The sequence below is a fragment of the Artibeus jamaicensis genome, unplaced genomic scaffold (assembly GCF_021234435.1).
Source record: "Artibeus jamaicensis isolate MK-2021 breed Jamaican fruit bat unplaced genomic scaffold, CSHL_Jam_final scaffold_3307, whole genome shotgun sequence".
Taxonomy (NCBI): Eukaryota; Metazoa; Chordata; class Mammalia; order Chiroptera; family Phyllostomidae; genus Artibeus; species Artibeus jamaicensis.
In genome coordinates, this window is record NW_026522040.1 from 261,371 (window position 1) to 285,886 (window position 24,516).

General features: G+C 40.9%; 1 protein-coding gene across 1 annotated transcript in view; it reads left to right on the top strand.

Annotated features, from left to right (window-relative positions):
• The window catches only part of DGKI (diacylglycerol kinase iota), a 309,526-nt gene that overhangs the window by 182,280 nt on the left and 102,730 nt on the right, over nt 1–24,516 (top strand). Inside the window, exon 22 of the mRNA XM_053657112.1 lies at nt 16,434–16,534. Coding sequence (XP_053513087.1) covers nt 16,434–16,534 — 101 coding nt within the window. The remainder of the gene's footprint in view (nt 1–16,433; nt 16,535–24,516) is intronic.

The following is a 24,516-nucleotide window of genomic DNA, read 5'->3' on the forward strand; positions in this document are numbered from 1 at the left end:
TTAGAGGGGAAGGGAAGGAGAGAGGGAGAGAAACATCAATGTATGGTTGCCTTTCATGCATCCCCTGCTGGGAACTGGCCTGCAGGGAACCTGCCTGCAACCCCAGTATGTGCCCTGACTGGGAATCAAACCACGATTGTCTGGTTTGCAGGCCCGTGCTCAATCCACTGAGCTACACCAGCCAGGGCTTGTACTTTTGAAGTAAATCTTAAAATTTAGTTGTGTTTTTTCAATTTTATTCTTTATTTTAAAAATTATCTTGGCTGTTCAAGTTATTTTTATCTTTCCATATAAACTTTAGAACCAGCTTGCCTATATCTCCAAAAGTTTCTAGGACTTTTACTGGAATTGTATTGAATCTGTATATTGATTTGGGGACTATGGATATCTTTACTATGCTGAGACTTCTAACCCATCAATACTTTATGTCTCTCTGTCTGTTTATTTTTATATCATTTTTTTGTTGTTTTCAACTTATGGATAGTGTACATATTTTGTTAGATTTGCACCTACGCAGTTCATATTTTGGAGTTACTTTAAATGCTGTTTTTACAACGTTGGTTTCCAATTGTTCATTGCTAGTATATAAAACATAGAAGTATAATGCTTCTTCTTTGTTTGTTTGCTTTTTAGTACATTGGGGATTTTTTGTGTTGACTTTGTATCCTGTGTCCTTCCTAAATTCACTTTTCGGTTCTAGGAGTTTGGTAACATCCTCAGAATTTTCTAGAGTCACACTTGTCTTGGAATAGAAATCATTTTATTTATTTCTTTTCAGTTTGTATGCCTTTTATTTTTTATTTTTGCCTTATTGCATTGACTAGGATTTCTAGTGTGATGTTGAATAATTCTGGTAAGAGCAAACATTCTTGCTTTGCTTCTGTTATAGGGGGAAATCATTCCATCTTTCACCATTAAGTATGGTTGTCACTTGTAGATTTATTGGTTGAAGTATTTTTATCAGGGCATCTAAAAAAGGTCAGGGAGAATGGAGTTATTAATATTTTTAATAATGTTTGTCAGACAGCATGGATGGAACTGGAGAGCATTATGCTAAGTGAAATAAGTCAAGCGGCAGAAGACAAATACTATATGGTCTCACCTTTAACAGGAACCTAATCAACAAAATGAACAAGCAAACAAAGTATAGCCAAAGACATTGAAATTGAGAACAGGCTGACAGTGACCAGAGGGGAGAGGGGAGGGGATAATGAGAGAAAAGGGTGAAGGGTTTGCAGGAACAATTATAAAGGACACATGGACAATAACAAGGTGGGGTGGGAACAGGGAAGGGAGGAGGGGAGGGCTGGAGTGGTGGGGAGGGGTGGGTGGAAAAGGCAGAAAACTGTGCTTGAACAACAATAAAAAATGTTTGTCATAATTTGCCATTGGAACCATCTGAGTCTCAAGATTTATTTTCCCCCCTTTTAAGTCCAGTTCCTTTAGGAGTTAAGTGACTACACAGGTCATCTATTTTATCATGGGTGAGTTTCAGGTTTTTGTAGTTTTTTTAAAGTTTTTTGAAGTTTTAGAGGAATACATTCATTTCATCTAAGTTGTTGATTAGTGTATGTAGAATTATTGGTACAGTTTTTGTATCCCTTTAATATCTGTGGGGTCTGTAGTGATAGTCCCCCTTTATTCCTGGTATTAGTATTTTTTCTTTTTCCTTCTTTGCCCATCTTAGTAGAGTGCTATTAATTTTATTGATTTTTTTTGAAGACTAAGATTTTGATTTAATTTTTTTCAAGTGATTTTGTGTTTGCAATTTCTTCAATATTTGCCCTTTTTATTATTTTTCAATTTCTGCCCACTTTACATTACTTGTGTTCTTCTTTTTCAAGTTATTTAAAGTAAACACTTAGCGATCGACTCCGTAGAGTTCAGGCCACACGTTTCAACACGCCTCCTGAGGGCTGGGGCTACGACGTTGGCTCTGCCTCCAAAGTTCCTGCAGTGCTGTTCATACCCATGCGGTTTGTGTCCCACCACTGCTCAGTGTGTGATCTGGTGGAGGGTCTGCCCTGTAGCTCGGATCCTGAGGTATGATGTGTAGGGTCAGATGCACACCTTTGTAACCTAGAGATGCATCCAGGTGTTCACAGACATCTTTGTGAAGTTGTGTTCCCTCTCTGGTGTGATCCCCAGTAATTTCCAGTTTCCTGGGGCTTTTTGTGTTATGATCTTTAAGTAAGAAAGCTGAGGATTTACTAGTTATCTCACCCTGCTACATCCTTCACACAACTGTGTTCACATCAGGAGCAGACAGATGCAGAAAGAGGGATGATGAAGCAGCACTGGTTTACCCCGTTCTCTGAGGTTCACAGATTTAGCTGTTAGAGAGGGAGTCGTTCTTCCCTTATAATTTTAACCACCTGGAGCCTTTGTCATGACTGCTACCAGCGTGATGGAATGGCTGGGATATAAGAAAATGGAAAGGGGGGAGGATGACAACAAAGGGAGATTTTCCTGAATTTCTCTGAGTGTTCAGAATCTCTTTTCTTTGCTCAAGTGGGAGCTTTCCTCAAGGCTCTCCCAGGGCTTTCTCTGCCTGCACCCGGGGTCTGTGGCTGGTTCTGCATTGCCGGGGTCCACACCAGGGTTTCTGGAGGAAAAACAAGGGCGCAGCTCACCACCAGTTTGATGGCATTTTAAATTCTGGTCTTCTCCAATCTGCTGCTGTCATCTCCTCTTCAGAGTTCTCAAAGAGCTAATTCATGAATTCTGCACAGGTTTCCCCCCTCTCATTTAACAGATATTTATTGAGTGCCTGCTGTGTGTCAGGCACTCATGTAGGCACACATGGAGTACAAAAAAAATAAGTAAAGAAAAAGACCAAAGAAATCTCTGCCCTGATGCATACGAGTGTCGGCTACATGTTAGGTGGTGGTCTAATAAGCATTTTATGCACAATAACTCATTTAGCTTTTATTTTATTATTAGTCTCTCCCTGGGGAAGAGAGAATGATGTGGGCTTACCCACCATACCCAGAACCAGAGATCCTCTCCTGCCTTTTACAGCAGGGGTCCCCATGCACATCCCCTTGCTCCCCACTGCTGTGGCTCTGAGAGCTCACTCAGCAAACAGCTCCGCAGAGAACACACTGTCATTTGAACTACAGCCAACATACGTTAAACTGTGACTTGTGCAGCAGTACAGTTTGAACATAAACAGGACCTTTCTCTATGCTGAATTGTGTGGGTCTGTTTGTTACCTTGGGGAAGGCAGAACTAAGTACAGATTCATGGGGGAAAATGTGCAAATTGTCATATTTGACCAAGGGCTGAGGGTGATTCTTACTCAGCATTCTGTTGCTTTTGATCAATGAACTCGTCTTGGCAAAGGGTGAAAGTAAGTTAATTTTTTAAAACACTTTTCAAGTATGTTTATTGATTTTAGAGAGAGGAAGGGGGCAGAAACAGAGAGAGAGAGAGGCATCTATGTGAGAGAGAAGCATCAATTAGTTGTCCCCTGTGTGTGCCCCAACCAGGAATCCAACCCCCACCCTTTTGGTGTATGGGACGATGCTCCAACCAACTGAGCCATACTGGCCGGGGAGAAAATAAGTTAATTTTTGTTCTAAGAAAAAAGGGAGTTTCACTGTGAGAAATATTTTTAATATGCCTATTTTTTGTTGGTTCTGTTTTGGGTCAAGTTTAAGAATATTATTATTGAGAAACTGTCCAGACAGAGCCAGAAATCTTCGATCTTCATGATGGAAGAAAACATACATTGGTCATAGGTAGTTTAGCATTTGCAGGCTTGGCCAGGGTAGTAAATTAGTAGATCCTGAAATAATTTCTAAAAATTCTCTAATTTTGTTCTCCAGCTAGTCACCTGAAAGGTTTTGTTTTAATGTTTTCTTGAATTTATGAATATGCTGTAAGAGGCCAGTTCATTTTGTTTATTTAATTTTGGCCCTTTAATTAGAAAATAAAACTGCTTTATTTAAAACCCTTTCTCTTTTCCTTTCTTCTTTCAAGAAATTCCACCAGACCCTGGACTCTATCAGGGAGTAGCAAAAACATTGCCAGAGTAGAAATGTACGTGCATACCTTTATAAACTACGACTTTGGCCTCTAAAGTAGCCAAGAGGATCCATCAGGCATAGTTTGCCTCCAAACGAATAAGTTAGAGGTGGCTAACACACAAACCTTTGTGAGAAGATCAGGATAAGCTTCCAGCAGAGTCCTTTGTGTCTGGGCCAGAAATCTGTCTAGATTCTGATTCATGGATTGTAAGTTTTGTGTTAGTTTCTGGATCCAAAACTCAGTTGGGAGGGTAGCAAAAGGGCCTAAGCGTTCAAAAGTTGTGGGTATATTTGTTTTGAGTGCTTCTGTTATTATCATATCCCTGAGTGATTATCGCTGAGTAGTAGGGTTGTAGATAATTTTTAATTGGCATTGTATAATTTTTATTGATTTCAAAGGACATGTGTTATTTCTATAAAGGGAAAAAAGCAAAAAATAAATTTCATATTTTTAAAGCACAGGAAAGAATGGCTAAGTCCATGAAATTGTGAAAAAAATAAAACATCATTTGCTCAGTCTCAGAGTCAGATAGTGAAGCCTAGAATTAGCTTCAGGGTTTCTGAAAAGCAAAGCTATCTGCTCTCCGAACCTCCAAACAGAGGAAACTGCTAAGCTTCTCCCATCTTCTCTTCTCTTTCTTCTCTCCCCTCCCACTGACACCTTTTCTGGGTTATCTTCCTAATCTCCACTCTCCACAGTTTCTTGACCTTTAATCGGGCCAGAATGTCTTGCTCTTCTTTCTTTTCATGCCGCCCCTCTCTGCTGGGTCCATAAATCAGATAAACCAAATTGAAAACTACAAAGAAAAGTAAGTGGGAGTTACTTGGGCTTTATCTCATACCAATTTCCAGACTTAAGCCCAGACTGCATCTTGGGTAATGGTCATTTCCTCCGTGAGTTTTCCCCAAGAGCCTTCTCACTGCTGTGTGTCTGTGCTCCTCCCGCCCAGACGGGCAGAGTGGCCGCAGGAGCGGACCGAGTCTCTAACTGGAGTGTCTCCCTCCTCATTCTGCGGCCCCACCCACAATACCCACAGTCACACCATCTGTCTTGTGTCCCTGTGTTTGCCTTTGTGATACTATGTGTATATATCTGAAAATATATATATATCTGAAAAACTGAAAAAATATATATAATAGTCCCTGGGATGCCTGTCAGCTCTGAAGTTCTGTTTTGCTCAAGTTCAGGGTACAACTCTAGCCTCTGTGAAAATCTGCCCCAAAGGAATCTGAGGCATGAAGTAGGCAGGACTGGCCACAGGATATGACAGGGGGTCACCCTTTATCCCTGGTTCTGGTCAGGGAGGCCAGGCCCTGCACTGTTGTGCTCCAGTTAGTGTCTCAACTACTCTAACCAGCGGTGTCCAACCTGCAGCCCAGGGGCCACATGCGGCCCAGGATGGCTGTGAATGCGGCCCAACACAAAATCGTAAATTTACTTAAAACGTAATGAGGTGTTTTTGTGATTACATGTCACAGTATATTTAATGCACGGCCCAAGACAACTCTTCTTCTTCCAGGGTATCTCAGAGATGCCAGAAGGTTGGACACCCCTACCAGAACCCTAGTGGGTTTTTTCATTTAGCCAGAGAAGTCACGTGTACCTGAATTATGCTAAACACCTGGAGTTCCGATCAGATTCAACACCCTAATAACAGTCTGGGAACAATTTTTGTTATTCCCATTCCATAGATGAGAAGACTGAGAATAATGTTAGAGAACTTGCCTAAGACCATAGAGTTAAGCTTGGCACTTGGCCATCTGCTTTGAAGGCAGCATTTAAGAAACCAAACTTTACTATCACTGTAACCTTTGGTCACTTTCTTCTGTGTGTATGTTTATTTTCATATATATGATTTATGTATTTTAATCAAATCATACTATGTAAACTTTCCCCCTTGGTAAGAAAATGTTAGAGGTGGATAAAAACTTAGAGTTCAGTTTCGAATGTTTCAATTGTGTAAATCTTTGGACTTACAGGTTGCAGTTCAAGTGTTATAAGAAAGGTGACAGGAGCACAAACCCCAGTTAAAATTCATTCTAGTACGGCTAAAGCACGTGGAGGGTCTTTCAGGATTGTGGGTCGTGGTGTTTGGCCCGTGAGCGTGAGCGAGGCTTGATGCGAAGGGCAGAGTGGCGCCTGCCCCTCCCTTGGTGAAGGTAAACCCTGCCCAGAATCGAGTGCAGTTATGTAAAGTCATAAGGCACTAAGGAGTCCCTCAACATTTAAAATAAGATGTCTTTGCTTTCAAAATGTATTTTTAGAGGTGAATTATTCATGTCTGCGTAGGTGGAGAGTCAGTCTTATGAGTCAGCACTTCTCACATGGTGAAGGTCGCTTCAAAAGGGAAGTGAATATTTACTCAAGAGTTTCTGGCTTGAGGTGCCTAGAAGTCTTTCCTGCAAGTCAGCCTGGGGGTAGGGGGGAGGGCACTAGCAGGAAGGTGTGCGTTTGAAATCTTATCTGATCTATTGGGCTGGACCAAAGGGAAGTAAAGTCACGAATTTGTGCTTGTTTGTTTGTTTAATCAACAAAAATGTTTTAAAAATTGAAAAATATGACATTAGTTACATAAACACAGCAGTAATTTTTCTTTTAGATTATTCTGCATAACCTGACTTTTAGAAGGTGACATTGAAATTAAGGTTTAAATATTCTGAACAATGTTATTAAGTCTTCAGACTTTTCCAAGCCTGGTTGGAATTTGGGGAAGTAAAAAATTAGATTCCTCTCTGTCTGAGTTGAATTTTTAAAATATTATTATAATAAAGCAACTATAGAAATACAGACTAGAAAAGGAAAGAGAAGGAATAATTTCCTAGTCTTTGTAAATAAAAGATATATTTACATATCTCCACCCAGAAAAAAAACCTAAATACTTTTAGAAAGCAGTCATTTATATCTCGATAATAACATTAAAGCAGCAGTGTTATTAATAGTTTTATTGCATTCAGAGAGAAAAAGAGAACTATTTCAGTTTTGACTCTAATACTGCCATAATAACAGATATTATATCCTGCCATAGAATAAGAAGAACATATAATAACAAAGAAATCTAGATGCTCATTTTAGTGTTCCAAGAGGGTGTTCGTTTTAGATTGCTTCACTACGATGGTAATAAATTGCAATGTGCATTTCATTTGTAGGGGAACTTCAATTTCATTAAACCAATGCAATTGAATTTTCTTGATCTGTCATAATACCCTGTGACACACTTTCATGAAATAAAAAGAGAGTACATTTTTTGAAGACATGAAAAGAAAATACTTGTTGGTGTTAGATTTAATTAGTGCTCAGAAATCATCATCATATTTTGTGTCAGAAAATGAAACTCCAAAAATGAGTTCAGCATGTTCTGAACTTGCCGCTAAAATATTTGACGAAAATGAAAGTGGCATTAAGAGAATTACAAATGAAACAAGCCAAAGCTTTCTACTTCATATTACAGATAACTGTAATTATTTTGTTTTTCTTCATTAATTATTTAGTCTCTACTGCTCTCAAGAGAAGTCATTTATGTCTTCTAATTGAGACATAAAGAAATCTTTCGGTCTGATGGTATTTTGTTGCCCAGACACAGTAAAATAATTACATATCTCCTTGAAGAAAGGTTCTTGGCTCATGAATATGGAAGAATATTGCTTTTGGTAGAACTGTGAGGTACTTTAATATGGTCAGTGAAAGGAGAGAAAGCAATGGAAAAAGCAAAAGTACCCCAAATTATTTTCACATTCTATGATGACATTCCTAACAGAAACCATTCATTTCCTCTCTTTCGTTGAATCCCTCTCAGTGGATGTTTTTACTAGTTACCTCATGTTTATTCTTCATCATCCAAGTAATTTATTAGTCTGCCACTAAAAGTGTATTTTAAGGAACTTTTTCCTCATTTACTATCAAATTTTACAAGGTTATTTTTGTTGATTAGTCATTGCAATAGCGGTAGAATTGTCATGAATTTTACAAGTTCTATTCTAGCGATGTGTCTTTATTCTGTCTCTTCTTACATCGATAAGAATGGTTCAAAAGAAACTCCTGCAGTAAACTGGATCAGGAATTAGAGACGGGTGATGAAAAGTTTCCACCTAACTGGCCGAATTGCTGAGTTGGAAAGGAGAATTGGGCTCGGAGGAGTTTCTGATTCATTCTCCTTGGATTTCTGACAAGGACCATGGGCTATTGGGCACACATCTGTACGACAGGTGTGGGGCTCAGCGTCCCACCAGCCCTGGGCTGAGGAGTGGCAGAGTTGCAGGAGAGCTGTGACATGGTGTCTCTCTCCAGAGCCAAAAGTAGCACCACTGAACAGTCTAGACCTTGGCAAGCCATGGCCAACCGGGAGGGGAGAATGTGAGTTAAATGTGCAGCAATAAAATGCTACTTGCCTACTAAGAAAAAACAACTTTGAAAGTTTTCTTTCTCTAATACCTAGATTTTAGGAAAGCAGAATGTCCTTTTATAAAATGTTTTGTATAGAAAGCTAAAACCACTTAAAGAGATGTTTCTTATATAATACCACTCATTGTCAGGCAAATAACTTACTTTTTATTTTCTTGATGTAAGGCAAAACACGGAACTCTCTTCTCGAGAGCCTGTTTCCTAGGAAGGCAGAGCTACTTCCACACGATGCACACAGGAGCTTTTCAATAGGAGCACACCTTTTCATTCCTACATCCATCCCTTCTAACATAACTGGAGTTATAACATATCTCAGCCTAAATAAATGGCCATATTTATTTTCACTCCATTATTACTGCATGCATTTGGCTGTTGTTTGATTATTTTTACTTATAAAAAAATTCTAAGTTCTTAATTTCTTTCCCAAAGGTTTATAGGTAAAATAAGTGTTAAATATTTTTAAATTATGTGCAATCTCAATTTTTTTTGGAAAATATTTATTAATGTTACAGCTAGATACTTGCTCAAGTTCCAGAGTTTGATCCATCAGTTTTTGGAATTACTGAAAAAGCAAATACACCAGCAGTATTAAACCTACTTTTAGTGTCTTTATTGATGTACATGAAAGGCCACAAATTTTTCCTTCTTCAAAGTGACACTTTTTAAACTATGCAAATCCCAATACTTTTTCTAGCCTCCTTTGCAGCAAAGAAAGTCAATTTCCTTATCAGGTGCAAATAAGAACAGGATATTACAATAGCTTTTGATTACAAACCTAAGTAAAGAGTTTTAGCATCGTAAATAGCAAAGAGATGTAAAACTTTCTCTTTGATACACAGAAATTGAAACCTGGAATAAAGTCTTTCTTTGTGAGCACATAAGATGTGAAGCCATTTAGATGGCCCAGGAATGACATTATTCTATTGTGTCTCATTGGTTCGAGCCCAGTGGTTCATTCCTCCATTAGAGGTGGTAATTAATCGTCCTCTCTACAATCAGAACAGCAAAAAAATCTCCATGCTTTAGCAGATTATGGTAATAAAGGTAGCTCATGTTAGTGTTTTATGATGGCATCTCTGGTCATTTGTAATAACCAGGAAAGCTCCATTACATGGCCTTACTTCCTAAAGTGGCAATGATTTGGGCCTGGTGTGATGAAACACAGGGCTTGAGTTACTTGTCCCCATTCAGGCTGTTCCAGAGTGCTCCTCATCTCAGCAATCTGAATTTGCAGAATTCTATGAAAATGTATGTTCCCTCCACCTCTAATTTCCATCCACCTTTACTTCCAGTGATATTTGCTTCCTTTGCCTTTCACCATCCTATTTGTCTAATTTTAATACTCTTATAAAGAAAGTATAAGTGCGAACTTAAGGTCTGCAACTCCTATTCTAAAAGACTTCTTTTCTAAAATATTTTTATCCCTAGTTACCAATTTAGCAAATATCAGGGGAGGAGACTCTACTTTCATGAGATTTAAATCTGTAGATGGTATCCAATGATGTTAGAAATTCTCCTCCATTCATAGGAACCAGAAGGAAGTCAGAGAGTCAACCCCATACACAAGGGTAGCACAGCAGTAACATAATTATGCATCTTCAGTGATAATGCATGAACGTCGAGAGAGTTCCTTGTTGTTGGTTTTGACTTTTCCTTTGAACCAGAGTCTGTTGAGTGGTCCCCATCCTGGCCAATGACCTATCACCACACATAATAGATAGGATGAATAATGTAGTCAGTTGCCACAAAAAATAATTTTTTTTTCTCACTGAAAGTTTAGCAAGTCTAGATGGGAAGCAGAATAGCTTATCACATGTTGCAAGCCTCATAATGAGCATACGCCATGGGAGATGTAAAAAGGGATGTATAATAGCTTGGTTCCTCTTCTCAAGAAACTCATGTTTTAATGGGTGGGGGGATAAAATTATGCCAGGATTGACATCTACTTGTCATACTGGTACTGCTCAGCCTGCAGAGTGATGAGGGCATGATTGGGTGCCAGGAGCACAGTTAGGTGTGAAATGGTAGCACTTTGGTCTATGGGGGGTTTAGTGAAGGGGATAGAAAGACACATGTATTTGAAAGATATTTAGAGGAGGATGAACTGCAGGGAAGAGAAATAGGGAGCAGATGGAAATTCAGCTGTGACACCAGGAGAGTGTCTTGAGAAGCTGAAGTCCAAGGAGAAAAAGAGCTTCCAGGAACAGGGAGTTAACAACCCCAGTGTGGGCTGCTGCTGGGAAGGAGGAATTCAAGCGAGAACTGGGATGTGAATTTAATATGCATGGTTAAAAGGAAAGGAGAAAGTGGAGAGACTAGATAGATGGTCTTATGGAGAAGATACTTCAAGTGTCCATGCATGGCTTTAAAAAATAAATCTGTGACTCCAGTATCACAGTACGTGTATGTGGGGTGAAGCTCTCAGAATTGGATGACTGAGTCAGTAAGTGCTTTGAAAGTGACTGTCCCCAACCCCCAAAAATGAGTGGTCAGGAGAATTTGCAATGCTGATCAAGGCTATTGGCCTGTGTCTTTTCCTTTAAAGCAGAGACGGTCAAACTGCTCTTCCTGTGAAGTTGCTTGGCAATGGCGGCGCTCAGGGAACCCGCTGCTAGTTTCTCTTTCCTTCTCCTCTAAAGGCAGGGATTCTGACACCCAGAAGAAGAGACCATCTCTGATAACCACACGCCCACGTCACTCTTCTACATAGTCATTCATTACAATTTCAGAAGCATAAATATTCACTACATATTTTGATGAGGACTTGCAAGTGTGCATTTCCATGTGTATTTGAAAATCTTCAAAAAAACTTACAGTTATGTTTTGTTCCAACCAATGGCACACACGTCTTTGGCTCTTTGGTACTTACAGACTATTTTTAGTCTGGTAGCCATTATGCCTGCAAATGTTTCTTCAGTAGGTGAAGGTAGGTGACATTCCCGGTGCTTAAACTTTATATTCTTTTGTCATTGGTGCCTGTGGGCTGATTGTCTCAGTGGTTTAAACCCAATTTTAACCCAAATAGTAGAAGAAAGACTAGTAAACAGAAACTGTGGAGACAGAGCAAGTTAGAGTCATTAGGAAGAATTTGCAAATGCTTAGGGCAGTTTAAATAAAGAACAGGGTACCTCACTCCTGGACAGGAATTAAGCAGCGACCCAGCAGCTGTTGGAAGATGCAGTCCTACAGGAATATAGAATCAGATGGAGAGCAAATATTGAATCAGGTAACATCTAAGATCTCTCTGAACCCTCTGATGCTTTAACTCTGTCATCTTGTTGGAGATTGCAGGGGCCGGGTGTCTCAGATCATTTGTAAAAGCTATGACATATCAGCCACATCACAGATGGATTCTGAAGAGGCCAAGAACAGATTCCACTTCTGTCAAAAATGAATTAACCTGTAAAGGTACTTTCTCTAGAAAACCACACTGGGAGTGGGAGCCCATGATTGACCATGGCTCCCGTGATGTAGCTTTATATCCTTGGTTCCAAATTCACAAACTCCTTTTCAATTTATTTTACATTCCTGAGGCATGGGTCTCCATTCTGGGAAGAAGGCAACGGAATATTAGTTTTGTCTGAATGCAGCAGGCATCTAAAATCCACTTTAAACCCCTATTCAGAAGGCTTGATCTAATTTGATTTTATCATTCAATGTAAAGAGGCTCACTTGGGTGCATTTTGGGGTAGCTTATTGTCAGTGGCAGTTTGAAAATGTCCCAGGGTAAATTGTAGCAATTTCTAGGAAGTTGCTGAAGGAAGCCATTGAGTATAATTATTTTTAAATAAGGCACAGCTTGCTAGCTGATGAAAGGATACATTGGTAGATGTTTCTGGTTCCCTGTTATTTAATCGAAGACCAGGCAGTCCTGAAGTGGTTTACATACTGTTAAGGTCATTGCCCAATTTCAAAGGTAGTTCAAAGATTGCTGAGTTCCCTCGGGACTCTTGAGAAGTCCCCCGATGTCAGGTTCAGAACCCCTAACCCAGAACTCCAGTCGGGATTGGAGCAGCTTGTGCTAGATGTTGGCACAGAGGCAGGTGTATTTTCACCCAGGTTATTAGTCTCCTCTATGCTCCACTAACTCCCTTGGCAAATTTAATTTTAGAAAGCTAATGGCAGTGCTGTTCCCCAGACTCCATGAAGCACCTTTGTCATCCTCTACTACAATCAGCCATTAATGGGACACTAATATATTTTGACATAAAGGAACACGACTGAATTACTTGGCTTTCATTTCGTCTCTGTGTACTTTCTCTCCCAAGTTCTAGTTATTTTCATGTTACCTGTTGCCCCATGAAAGACCAGGTGGGAGAAGACCCAGAAGAATCTTCTCTCGTGTCACAGAGAATCGTGACACCAGCCAGGCCGGACAGTATTCTGCCAGGGGAGGCCCAGCAGCCCGTCACAAGGGTCTAGGGGACTCCTGTTTATGCCTTAAACCTCTCCTAATACTTGGCATTACAGATGCTGCGGCTGATTAGGCGGAACCTTCTCCCAGAGCAGAATCTTCAGAATAATAATTAGACTGGTAATAGTTCACATCTACTGAGCACTTACAATATGCCAAACAGTTTTCTAACCACGTCAACTGTATTGGCTCTTCAATTCTTACAATAGCCCTGTGAGATGAATACTGCTATTGTTTTTTTCCCCATGAGGAAACGGAAGCACAGAGTTTCCTGCTTAAGCAGAAGTAGGAGCACTTCCCTTCAAATCCAGGCAGTCCGAGCAGGAGTCTGAGCTGCCTCAGTTCACTGCTGTTTACACTGGGGTTTTCCATCACAGACTCCATGACTGAGTGCCCTAAAATTCGCTGATGGGCCTCACCTATGGTGACATTTGATAGCAGACCAAATGTGAGGAACCCCAATCAGAAAACTGGGTTGAAGCGAGCTGCTGCTGGTAGGAAAGGCAGATACGCTGTTGGCAGAAGCAGAAGCTGAGTGCAAGACTGTGAATGTGTAGGAAGGTGGATGGGAGAGAGTGACAGAGAGCTAGGGAGAGTCCCTGTTTTCTTCTGTCTGGCTTAGCTGGTCGTTCCGGAGACGAAATGAGATAACATGTGAATTCATGTGGTAACTGAAAGTTCTATTCAAATGAAAGTTCCTGCTGTGTGTCCCTGGTGTTCTGTAAGCCAAGGAGATTGGTTCAAGAGGCAGCAGTCTGCGACTGGAATTGGCGGGTCCGGATGAGAGGTGGGAAGGTAGATGGACGCAGGTGCTGATGGATTTGATAAAGGCAATGCACACTTGTGAGCCCAGGAGGAGCCCCCCGGAGGAGGGGTGCAGTGACTGGTCTGCAGTCAGTCCCCGAATCCTATTTCCCCATCTGTTGCTACTGCCGTAACCAGGTCTTAGTCTTGGTAACTCCAGCCCACTGGAGAAGCCTGGAGCTCTCTGCCGGAAAATCTGCTGTTATCTCCAGTGTTGTATAGACAGCCCTCTTTCACCTCTGCCCTCCCCTGTCTCCCCTTACAGAGTACAGCTTCCCTCTAATCTGCAATGTTTGCAGGAAAATAGTTACCAATTACAGTCTATGCAGGTCACTGGGGTCAACTTGGAAATAAAAAGGTCAGACCCCTCTTTATTTCTGGATAAGCATTTGGTACGAACATTGTAAGATCACTTGTTAATCTCTGAAAGTCTTTCCTATCTACTCACATTTAGTACAAAACACTCTGTTATAGTTCTTATTTCTACTCTTGTCCTGAGATATCATCATTCATTTACATATTGACATACTTTTACAATAATTATATTATTTTTTCTAAAAACAATGATACTCAATGTAAAAACAATCCCCAAATCCTAGCATGTGGGGATAACCACTTGGGACCAGCTGCTCACACATTTTTCTCCAGACATTTCTCTACATGTACAAACTCCAAGGTTCCACCGTTTATGTGAAGATGATGCCATGTGTAATTCCCCACAATGCTTTTCACGTAACAGTCTGTTATTCTCCTACCTTTCCCTTGGTGAACATGGACCTGCACACTCACTCATGTTTGCCAAGCGTTCTTCTGTGTAAACACATCACCATTCACTCAGCCACCATGTTTACTGAGTATTGATGAAGAAAAGGCTCTGAGCACCGTGCTGAGACCACCTGACTGTTAGTCCAGGCTCCCTGGCTCTGCTGTCAAACCCACGGCAAACCCTTGGCATCGGACCACATAAGGAACACGAAACCACTGAGGGACGAGTCCAAGGCTCTATTCGCAGTTCTGCCTCTTACTAGCTATGTGACCATAAAATCACTCTCTCTCTGAACCTCAGTTTCTCTATCTGTAAATGATGGTGCGGGTATGCATGGTATTTAAAGCTTATTCTCCTGATCTACAAACATGCTGTCAAACCATACCTTCCATCACAACCTAAGCACTCATGTCCGTTTCATTTGTCATTGCCTGCCAGTGTCCAGTACAGTGACCGGCACAGAGTGGACACCCAGCAAACACGCTTTGACTACTGAATCTGGCTTCTTAATGTTCCCTCAGAAGCACCATTCTTATGGTTCAGTGTTGGCTTAATTTTTAAGTCAGTAAACCTCAGACATTTTTACCAGTCCTCCATCTCTCTCTAGAATTTATGCACTTCTATCTAAACCTGTGTGTGTGCGTTTTGGGGGGAGAGAACTGTGCATGGATGTACACATATATCTCCACATGGATGTCTGTGTGGTTTTTCAGAGGGGGCGGTGAGTAGAGTGAGAGTCTATATGGAGGGAGTTAACTATACTTTGCCGTACATGTGGCTTAGACAAGAGAATTAGATTGCACTATTTTTTTCTCTACCCCTTCCAGAGTTGCAATGAAATGAGATGTGTGTGTGGGTGGGTGTGTAATGAGGTGGAAGTGACAGTATTCTGACAGTGTTTCTAAAGGATCACTTTTCTTGTATCCATCCTCCTCCCCTTCTTTCTTTCCTTCTCTCTTACCTTCTTTCCTCCCCCCTCTCTTCCTACCTCCCTCCCTTCCTTTATTGAAATAAACTAAAGAGTAATGCCATTCTTTCTACTTTAGTCAATGGTGACTTTTATCCCATAATATAAGAAAGGAAAACCAACCCTCTATTTCAGAACATTTTCTGACCAATGAAATCTAAGTATAAAATAATGTTTAAGGACACGTGGGGATTGTGTTATATTAGTAATATACTGTTCCATAGTGATGATGATGAAGAACAAATTGTTTTACTCAACTAATACTCTTAATTAAACTATTTGGAAAATGCCCCGTAAGAACATCTGAGGAGTCCAGGTAAAGACTTTGTGAAGATAAACAGGATGCTTCAGAAAGCTTGGTGCTGCCTCTTTTATTGTTTAATATTCTGAACTGGTAAGGATTGGGTTCTTTTAAAATGAAATACGTACTTCATTCCCTTCCTAAAGGAAGTACAGTGCACGTATTTCCCGTCTTTTTCTTTATTTTGCTCAGCGTCGCTGTCACAGGTGCGTTGACTGCGACATGTTTGATGGGGAGGGGCTCTCAGAGACTAGCCAGGTGTCTAGAGCTATTTCGGTGTCAGCCCTGCACCCGCAGGACCCCTGGCTTGGTCTCCATAGTTTCCTTGTCTCTTCTGAGGGTCCAGTTGCCATGTTTGGCTGTTACCGTGTGTTTGCCCAGAGCATTTCTTTGCCACTCTATGCTACTGCTCACTGTTTCAGAGTTGCTGTGTGTAATTTATCATGGAACCAATCACATGATCTTATTAGGCTTTTGACTAAGTTAATAGCAAATATCTTATGAGTGGTCTCCAGATGCTTTTCCTGCTTCTCTCCATGTTCTTCACCTAAATTTCAGAAACTCGAGGCTTCTGGAGGCATGTTCTCCAGATAATTTCTGGAGTCTGGTAAAGGCCCCACCATGCTGGTTTGAATGTGAATGTTTTCTTCTAAAGCGTGAAGACAGGACATCGCCCTTAGTCCCTCCAGGTGCCTGTGACTCCCGGTTCCACTCCGGCCTTTTTGTCTGATGTGCGGTTCTTGTTTTGCAGCCCCCAGTCTGTCCCAGACCGCCTGAGGATCCGTGTGAACAAAATCAGTTTGCAAGACTATGAAGGGTTCCACTATGACAAAGAGAAACTCCGGGAAGCGTGTAAGTGGAAGGGCCTCATTCATTTTACGGGATCTGCCTTTTCCCAGCTTCTTGATCCTCCTTGGTTTGGTGGATAGATTCAGCTTGTGTCCGAAAGCCATGGGGAGGGATAGGAAGGGAAAGGAAGTAACATGTGAACCCCAAGTGATGATATGTAGGCTAAAGAAAATGGAACTGGAAAATGAAATAAAATCATTCTGCTCAAGATGCCACGTTAGGACCTCTTGGTTTATGGACCACTCTTTAGTCTCAGCTTTACCTAAAATGAGAATGCAGAATGTTGGTCACGCCACAGGGTAGAGTAACACCCAGGAAACTCTTGTGACAGCACAAGTGTCTCCCTGGAAGCTGGCATTACCAAATAGTGTCCTCATTCTCCATGAAGGTGCAACAGAGTTATCCATGAAGATATGTCTCATGCTTCTAGCTGTTATGTGATATATGACATGAAAGAAAGGCCCCCTGATGCTCAATGTCATGATAAGGTTATTCACTGATGATGTGCCATTGTTTTTGAAATCTTACATTGAGTCAACATATGAACTGTTTCTCCACGTTCATATTTTTTATATACTTCTTTACATAGAGAACTAAATTTTTGTTCACCGCATCTACCCTTCAGTATTTACCAGGCACTTTTTAGGTTCCAGTCACTATTTTTGGTCCCTTTCTATGTCCTGTGAAAACTGGGTAAAGCAGACCAAAAGATCAGACCACAAGTGTATTCAACGTTAGGGACCTGGGCTCCCCCAGAAGGATGGGCGCCAACAGTCAATGGCAGTGAAGTCAGAGAAGATCAGCGCCAGTGTGTGAGGGCACAGGCAGGGAGGCCAATGGAAAGAAAGGAATCGAGCACAGAACCTGGGATCTATGAGCCAGATCCCCAAGCTGCCTCCAAGTGTGAACCTTCCTAGAGTTATAGAAGATGCTCATAGTTGAACCAGGTAAAGGTGGAGATGGGGAAGCATGCTTGTGATAATGATTTTTAAGCCCTGACTCCTGAACCTGTGGCCTGGAGTCAGGTTTGGTGGATGAAAATCCTGGACTCCAGGGACACTCTCAGGGGTGGATGCAGGGACTTTAGACCCAGAGGGGCAATGCCCAAGGACCCATTTCCATGGTAGACCAGTCCCCAACCAGAGAATTCTGTGTGAAATTACTGCCTTCTCACTTCTCTCTGCTGCATCAGCTTCCTTAGCTAGTTTCTCTTCAGACTCCATCATTCTGTCCTTCCGTCCCATTTCCTTGGGCAGGAAAGTTGGAGGTGGAGGAGGAGGAATTCCCTGAACTTCTGCGTTCCTCTCTTCTATACATGACAGGTTACATTTTCTCATGTAAATGAGATTGTATGTGACAGACTAGCACAAAATCTGATTTAATGCAAAACATGACGGGCACATATGTTTGCAGCAGGAGGTGTAGCTACAATGTAAATGAGACTTTCAGAGCTTGCAGATGGTAAAGAATAGGGTTTTATGTTCTCAATGGACTCAAACTTCTAAACAAATAAGATTACAATTTTTGAAAAATTAAAAATGAGAAGTGAGTACTTCTCCAGTGAGTACTACTCTGAACCTTACCATCCACTCTGAAGAAAGTCATTTGGGAGTGGGGAAACAGTTGGACTTTTTGCCTTATCTGTGGACTAGAGTGATCTGCTCTGTCTTTTCTAGGCAATATCTGGCCATCATTGCCAGACATAGTTGTGATTTGAGTTTTTACAAGAAGAAGACGTTTCTGGGTGGGTGCTTTACTCACCACATCTTACCTAATGAAACTTCTGTGCGAGGAAACTTCCTATATCAAATTGGGAGAGGTGAATTGGTATAAAAATGCCACTTTTCTGTGTGTAATGCACACCTTTTGCTCAAATACAATGATGCACGTTATACACGGGCAGCACTAAAATGTGGGTGTGCATTATACACCACAAAATATAGGTAAATCCAACAAGTTCAGCAGACCCAAAAGAACAAAGAAACACTCAAAGAGGGAGTCAAGGAATTAACTCATTCTAAATACCTGGGTTTAAAGAACACTTCTTTTAATTAGAAGTGAAGGTGGCCAACTCAGCCATCCTGCTTTTGATGTGTGGGGGGATGCCTCTCACCTGTGGTTGCCCAGGAAAGTTTGTCCTTTGGGGTTACTACTTGTTTCTTACCCTCTTTTACTCAGCTTCATCTTGTGCTCAGCTTCGACTTGCAACTAAGCACAGATTCATGGGAGGGCTGGCAGAGGTCAAGTTGGGTATAAAGGCAAAAACCAGTTCAAGTCCATAGGTGATATCCATGCCAGAAGGTACGTGTATCTTACTTATACCTTCTGTGTATAATTAAGGTATGTGTAGCTGTGTGAATGAGGTATTCATACAGAATAGGTATTATTTTAGAAGCATGAATTAAGTGAAATTCATAGGCTACGTCTAGCTAAAAGGGATTCTAGGAATGTGTTGACCTGCATCCTAGAAGGAAAAAAGGGGTGAATCCTCTTAGGTCATTTACTTATTGTCAACATTCAAGGTCGAAACCAGAGCAGGACTGCATTGCTGGGTTTAAAAAATTAGCTCCCTTTCGTGCTGCTAGGCACCGAGTGATTCATCCAGACACCGTGAACTGTTTGCCATCACTGTTTAATAGAATCTGGCGCATGGGTCTGCATCATCATTTTTATTACATTACAGATCGAATGTTTGTTGCTAACAGAGCCCTGCTTCCGTCTGTGTGGCAGGACCCCGTGGTAATTACAGGATGGCAGCCCCTTTAATTACCTTGCTTCTTTTAGCCAATAAGTGGAATGACTGTTCTATTCCACTGCATTTCCCCTTTCATGTAGCCCTAGCTCACGGGGTGGGGGGCATTCACCCTAAAATAATAGCACAGAAAGGTTAGTCTTTGCCAGTCCCTCCCTCAGCTCTTGCTGGTAAATTTTAGACTTGCTTAAAACAATTAGTCTTAGTCACTGGATTAATGAATTATTAATCCTTAAATTAATGGTTATAAAGTCCAAGAGAGGAAACGCTATTCACCTTAAGAAGTAGAACATAGAGAGAAAGTGGCCATGTTAGAAAAAGAATCTTAGAGTACATTTATGATAATGACAGCAGAGACTCACTCTAATAATCTGAATAAAGTATATAAAGGGGTCCATAATCAAACACAGAATCATTTTGTTGTTGGGGCCCAAGACAGACTGCCTCAAAGTATCCCGACAATAGCATGTTGATTATTTTCTTTTTTTTAAATATATTTTATTAATTATGCCATTACAGTTGTTCTATTTCTCCCCTTCATTCCCCTCTATCCTGCACACCCCTCCCCCACCATTTCCCCCTTTAGTTTATGACCACGTGTCTCAAGTTCTTTAGATTCTATATTTCCCATACTATTCTTGCCCTCCCCCCTATCTATTTTCTACCTACCATCTATGCTACTTATTTTCTGTACAATTAAAATTACTTAAGAAATAGCCAGTGTAAGGAAAACAGTGACCCCTCTGTCCCCTGAAAAGTATGAGAGAAATCACCCATGCGAAAGGACTTCCCTTGGGAGTCAGAGGGAGATAGCTCTCTTCCTATTGGATTTAAAGAACCCAGGGCCACAGAGTCTGCACAAACACATCGCAGGGCCTCCTCATCGATTTACTGCCCAAGCCCAGACTTTGCTTGGGTCCTTCACCAATCAGTACCCAACCCGCTGAAACTTCTTCCTGACGCACATGGACTTGGTTGCCTGCCGGTTCTTCACAAATGTATTCTTGGTCCAAAAGTATAAAAAGGTGTCTGATTCAGTCGTTTCCATGAGCCTCGTTTTGTGATTCGACTACCATATTATAACCGCCCATGCGTACGTGTTCAGTTAGTTTCTTCTCCTGTTAATCCAGCCCTTGTATCACTTTTATTATTTTACTGTTAGTCCAGCTGTAGGAACTGAACAAGTTTAGGGCAGTGGGAATTCTTCCCTTTCCCTGACGTCGTCTAGATAAAAGATAGTCAGTTTTGAAAATCTGTTATATTTCTCACTTGAAAAGACTTTCATTGCTATATGACATATATTTTTATATCTAGAATAATAACTTGTTACTGGCCAAGATTTAACTCTATTCCATAATACTGTCTAAATTTTACTTCTGGCATTAGCTTACTCTGCACTTGTGAATTGCTGTGATAATTCATGCAAGACTAGGGCTTAAAACACAAAAGCAAAAACCAGTTTAGAACTAATTGAAAACAGATGTAGCCTATAAAGGTAGGAGGGGACTAATATTTGTTGTATAACAAATATAATGTTCATTAGTCCTTTTGTGTACACTGGCTCAGTATAATGGATATTATCTGGATATTTATATAATGTATAATATATAATATATAAAATATAATATATAATCTCAGCAGATTATTCTCTGATAAAGACTAATGATACTGTAATGGAATTTCTCTGTCTTTTGTTGAGCCACTTAGTAGAAGAGTCAGAAATGTTTGTGCTTGAATCTCAGTTACAACCTTGACAAGGTAACTTCTCTGAGGACCAAAGACCTCATCTCTAAAATGAGAATATAATTGCAGCCTCATAGAGTGCTGAGGGTTACACATAATCTTGTGTTTGAAACCCCTGGTGCAAAACCCGGCCTATTAGCATGCTCTCCAGAAATAGCAGCCAGGATTGTTGTGGCCGCTATGGCTAAAGACACGTTCCATCCCCCTGGCCCTTAATCTCAGGTCTGAAACCCAGGGTCAGAGCAGCTGACCTCCCCTACACACATCTCTCGCTTCAGAGTGCACACACCGCCGCCTGCCAGGTCACTTTCTCACATTTCAGAATAGAATTGGAAACACTGGTGATACCACAGAAAGATTGTGGGGAGAAGTATAATCGATCATTCAATTTACTTTTACTAGTAGAGGAGACGGCTCTAATGCAAGGTGTTTAAACCTATTCATGTACACACTGAATGCTCATATTTGGTGATTTGACCAGATATCTGCAAATTTCCTTTCTTAAATTTTAATGCCGTCTCATAATTGCATCATCTGGTGTCCATCACCAAGTTTTTTTTTTAAAAAAAGGCCTTTTTGTTTCGGAGTATTCTGTCCCTCAGCCAGTGAGGGACAGAGTAGAACTGTTCAGCATTTTGTATTACCATGGATGTTATCTTTGTCAGTGAGACTGATACTGCTTTATTACTATTAACTGAACTCTGGACTCTGTGTTCCAGCATCCAATCCAGGACATCACACTGCATTGGGTTGGCACGTCTCCCCGGTCCTCTCTGCTCTGTGACAGTCGCTCAGTCTTTCCTTTTGCCCTCTTTCTTTTCTATGACCTTGATGGTTTTACTGGCCAGATATCCTGTAGACTGTCCCCTAATCTGGCTTTCTCTGTTATTTTACTCTTAGACTGGAGCTGTGGGCTCCTGGGAAGAACACTGTGGAGGGGAGGGTGACCCACCAGCCACAGGGCAGCCCAGCGGCGGCGGCCTGAACTCGGGGTTGAAGTTGCATTTGCTAGGTTTCTCCATTGTAACATTATGACTTTTCTCGCCCTGTGCTATTCTTTGTGAGTGAGTCACTAAGGCAAACCCATCTTCACTCTGGGGGCAGGTGGATCACTGGATTTTCCATTGGTTCCAGTTTTGTACTGGACCTCAATGGAATTTTATAACTGTGCCAGCATGTTGGAGCTATTCATTTTTTCATGCATCCATGCTTTCAAAAGCTATGTATCTGCATCACACTCAATGTTAGGCATTGAAGGCTGAAAACAATATCACTTATTCAGTACATATTTATTGAGTGCTTACTCTGAGCAAACAGTGGTCAACAAAACACAAAACCCCTTGAACAGAAGCAGTCCAATTAGCTGGGACATTTTTATCATGAGACGAGGACTGTGATAGAGCTATGGAAACACTATGTACCTATTTTCCTAGCAAATGTCATCTGTTGTAAATAACAGAAGGAGGGGGTGGGGTGTCTACGCCAGAATGAGAAAAGCTAATCTAATCTCCAGCGAGTTGTATGACCTTGAGCAATTCATTTGCCCTCTCCGGGCTTCATTGCCTTATCTGCTTAATGCAGTGGTTAAATTACGTTTTTCCAAAGAACATACTGTGTTACAACATCCTTAGCCCTGTAGAAATCACAGAGGATTTTGAATTTTTTCAAGACATGTTTCCTTAGTAAAGTTCCTAAAACTTCAGCATCACTCATTGTCATGAGAAAAAGCATTGGCAAATCGTGTGAGTGCATTTTGCTTCGTGAGTTTGCTTGAGACACTGATTTTTTTCTATCAATTGCTTCAACTAAAATTGAATCTTTCCCCCTCATTTAACAAGTTGACAACCATGCTGTTCAGCAGAGATGAGGCCTCTGTGTGGCAGAGGTCGGTGTCCTGCCGTTCTGAAATCTCAGTTAAATGATGTCAGTCTGTCCTCTGAAGGGCACTGTCCATCCCTGTGTGAGTGTGTTTATGTTTATTCCTATTTTCACGAGGTGACATTTACCCAGAGTTTTATGATTGGTTTCTGGTACTGTTCTCTATCTTTTGTCTGTGTATGTGCATATATCTTTTGTCTGTTATATATATGTGTGTGTATCAGATTTATTTTTTAATGTGATAATAAATGTAGTAAGAATAGTTAACACATATTGTACTATTGCTGCGAGCTAGGAAATGTTTTAACCTTTCTATACATATCATGTAATTTAATTCTCCCAGCATCTCTGTGTGATAGGTAGCATTCTTATCTCATTTTATGTATTAAACAATGGAAGCACAGAAAACTTAAGGGAGCTAGCTGTCCAAGGGCCTGGCATCCTGCATACTTATTTAATCACTATGTTCTCTATTTCCTCCAGGGAGTGGTTCTTATTTTCTTACATATAATACCTTTAATAGTACATTTGTTTTAAAATGTTTCACTCCATTTCAAGTGCCTTTTTGTCTTTAAACTGACTTTGTCTTAATTTACTCCAATTTTTTTAAACAACTTTCTGTCTTTGGATCTCCCTCCACCCTCCAATAAGTCATCAATTCATAAGTACAACAGATATTTATTGACCATTTACCATATTTCTGTTAGTATTTTAAGTGATGGGCTGGGGCTGAAAAGTGCCTGCACTCATACAGCTTATTTGCCAGTGGGACAGAAAGACAAATAAATAACGTACCATAACAGTAAGTATTGCCGAGGAAATAAAGGAGAAGAGTGACAAAGAGTTCTAGCTTTGATAAGGCTCTCAGGGAGGGACTTTCTGAAGAGATGACATGTAAGTAGAGACCTAACAGTAGAGAAGGAACGCACACATGGATTTCTGGGAGAAGAGTGTCCCAGATAGAGGGAACAAGGACGTTCATGTGGCTGGAACCTGGTTGGCTGCAGTAGAGGTGGAAATGATTTTGAACTTGTAGGAAATGACCATCACATGGACTGGGCTTGTAGACCATGGAGGGGCTTAGGATTTTTATTCTGAGTAAGATGAGAAGATACTAGAATTATTTGGAAAGGTGTGTAATAACCTGCTTTCATTTATTCTGAATCATTCTAGATGCTGAGTGGAGAATTGGTGGCTGGGGGGCAAAGCTGGAAATAGGAGCACCAGTTACAAGGCTAATATGATATTCTAAGGGAAAGAAGTTGAGGGAGTTGGCAGAAGTGGCAGCGTTGGGGAGAAACAGATGGATTCTGGATCTATTTTGGAGTTAATTCGGGCAGGATCAGATGATGGGTTGGTTGGACTCTGTCAGAGAAAAGGTGAACTGAGGATGCCTCCTGTCTCACTTGGCCTCGATGACGCAGTGAGCAGAGGGAGGGGAGCTGTAGGGGCCCAAGGGAGGCCGAGAGGAAGCATGCAGTGAGACAGAAAAATAAAACACAAGAGCTTGTTGGTTGGAAGCCAAGAGAGGAAAAATATTTCATAAAACGGGTGACAATCATGTCAAATGCTCCAGAGAGGTGAAGTAAGACGCGTGCTAAGAATGAGTAAT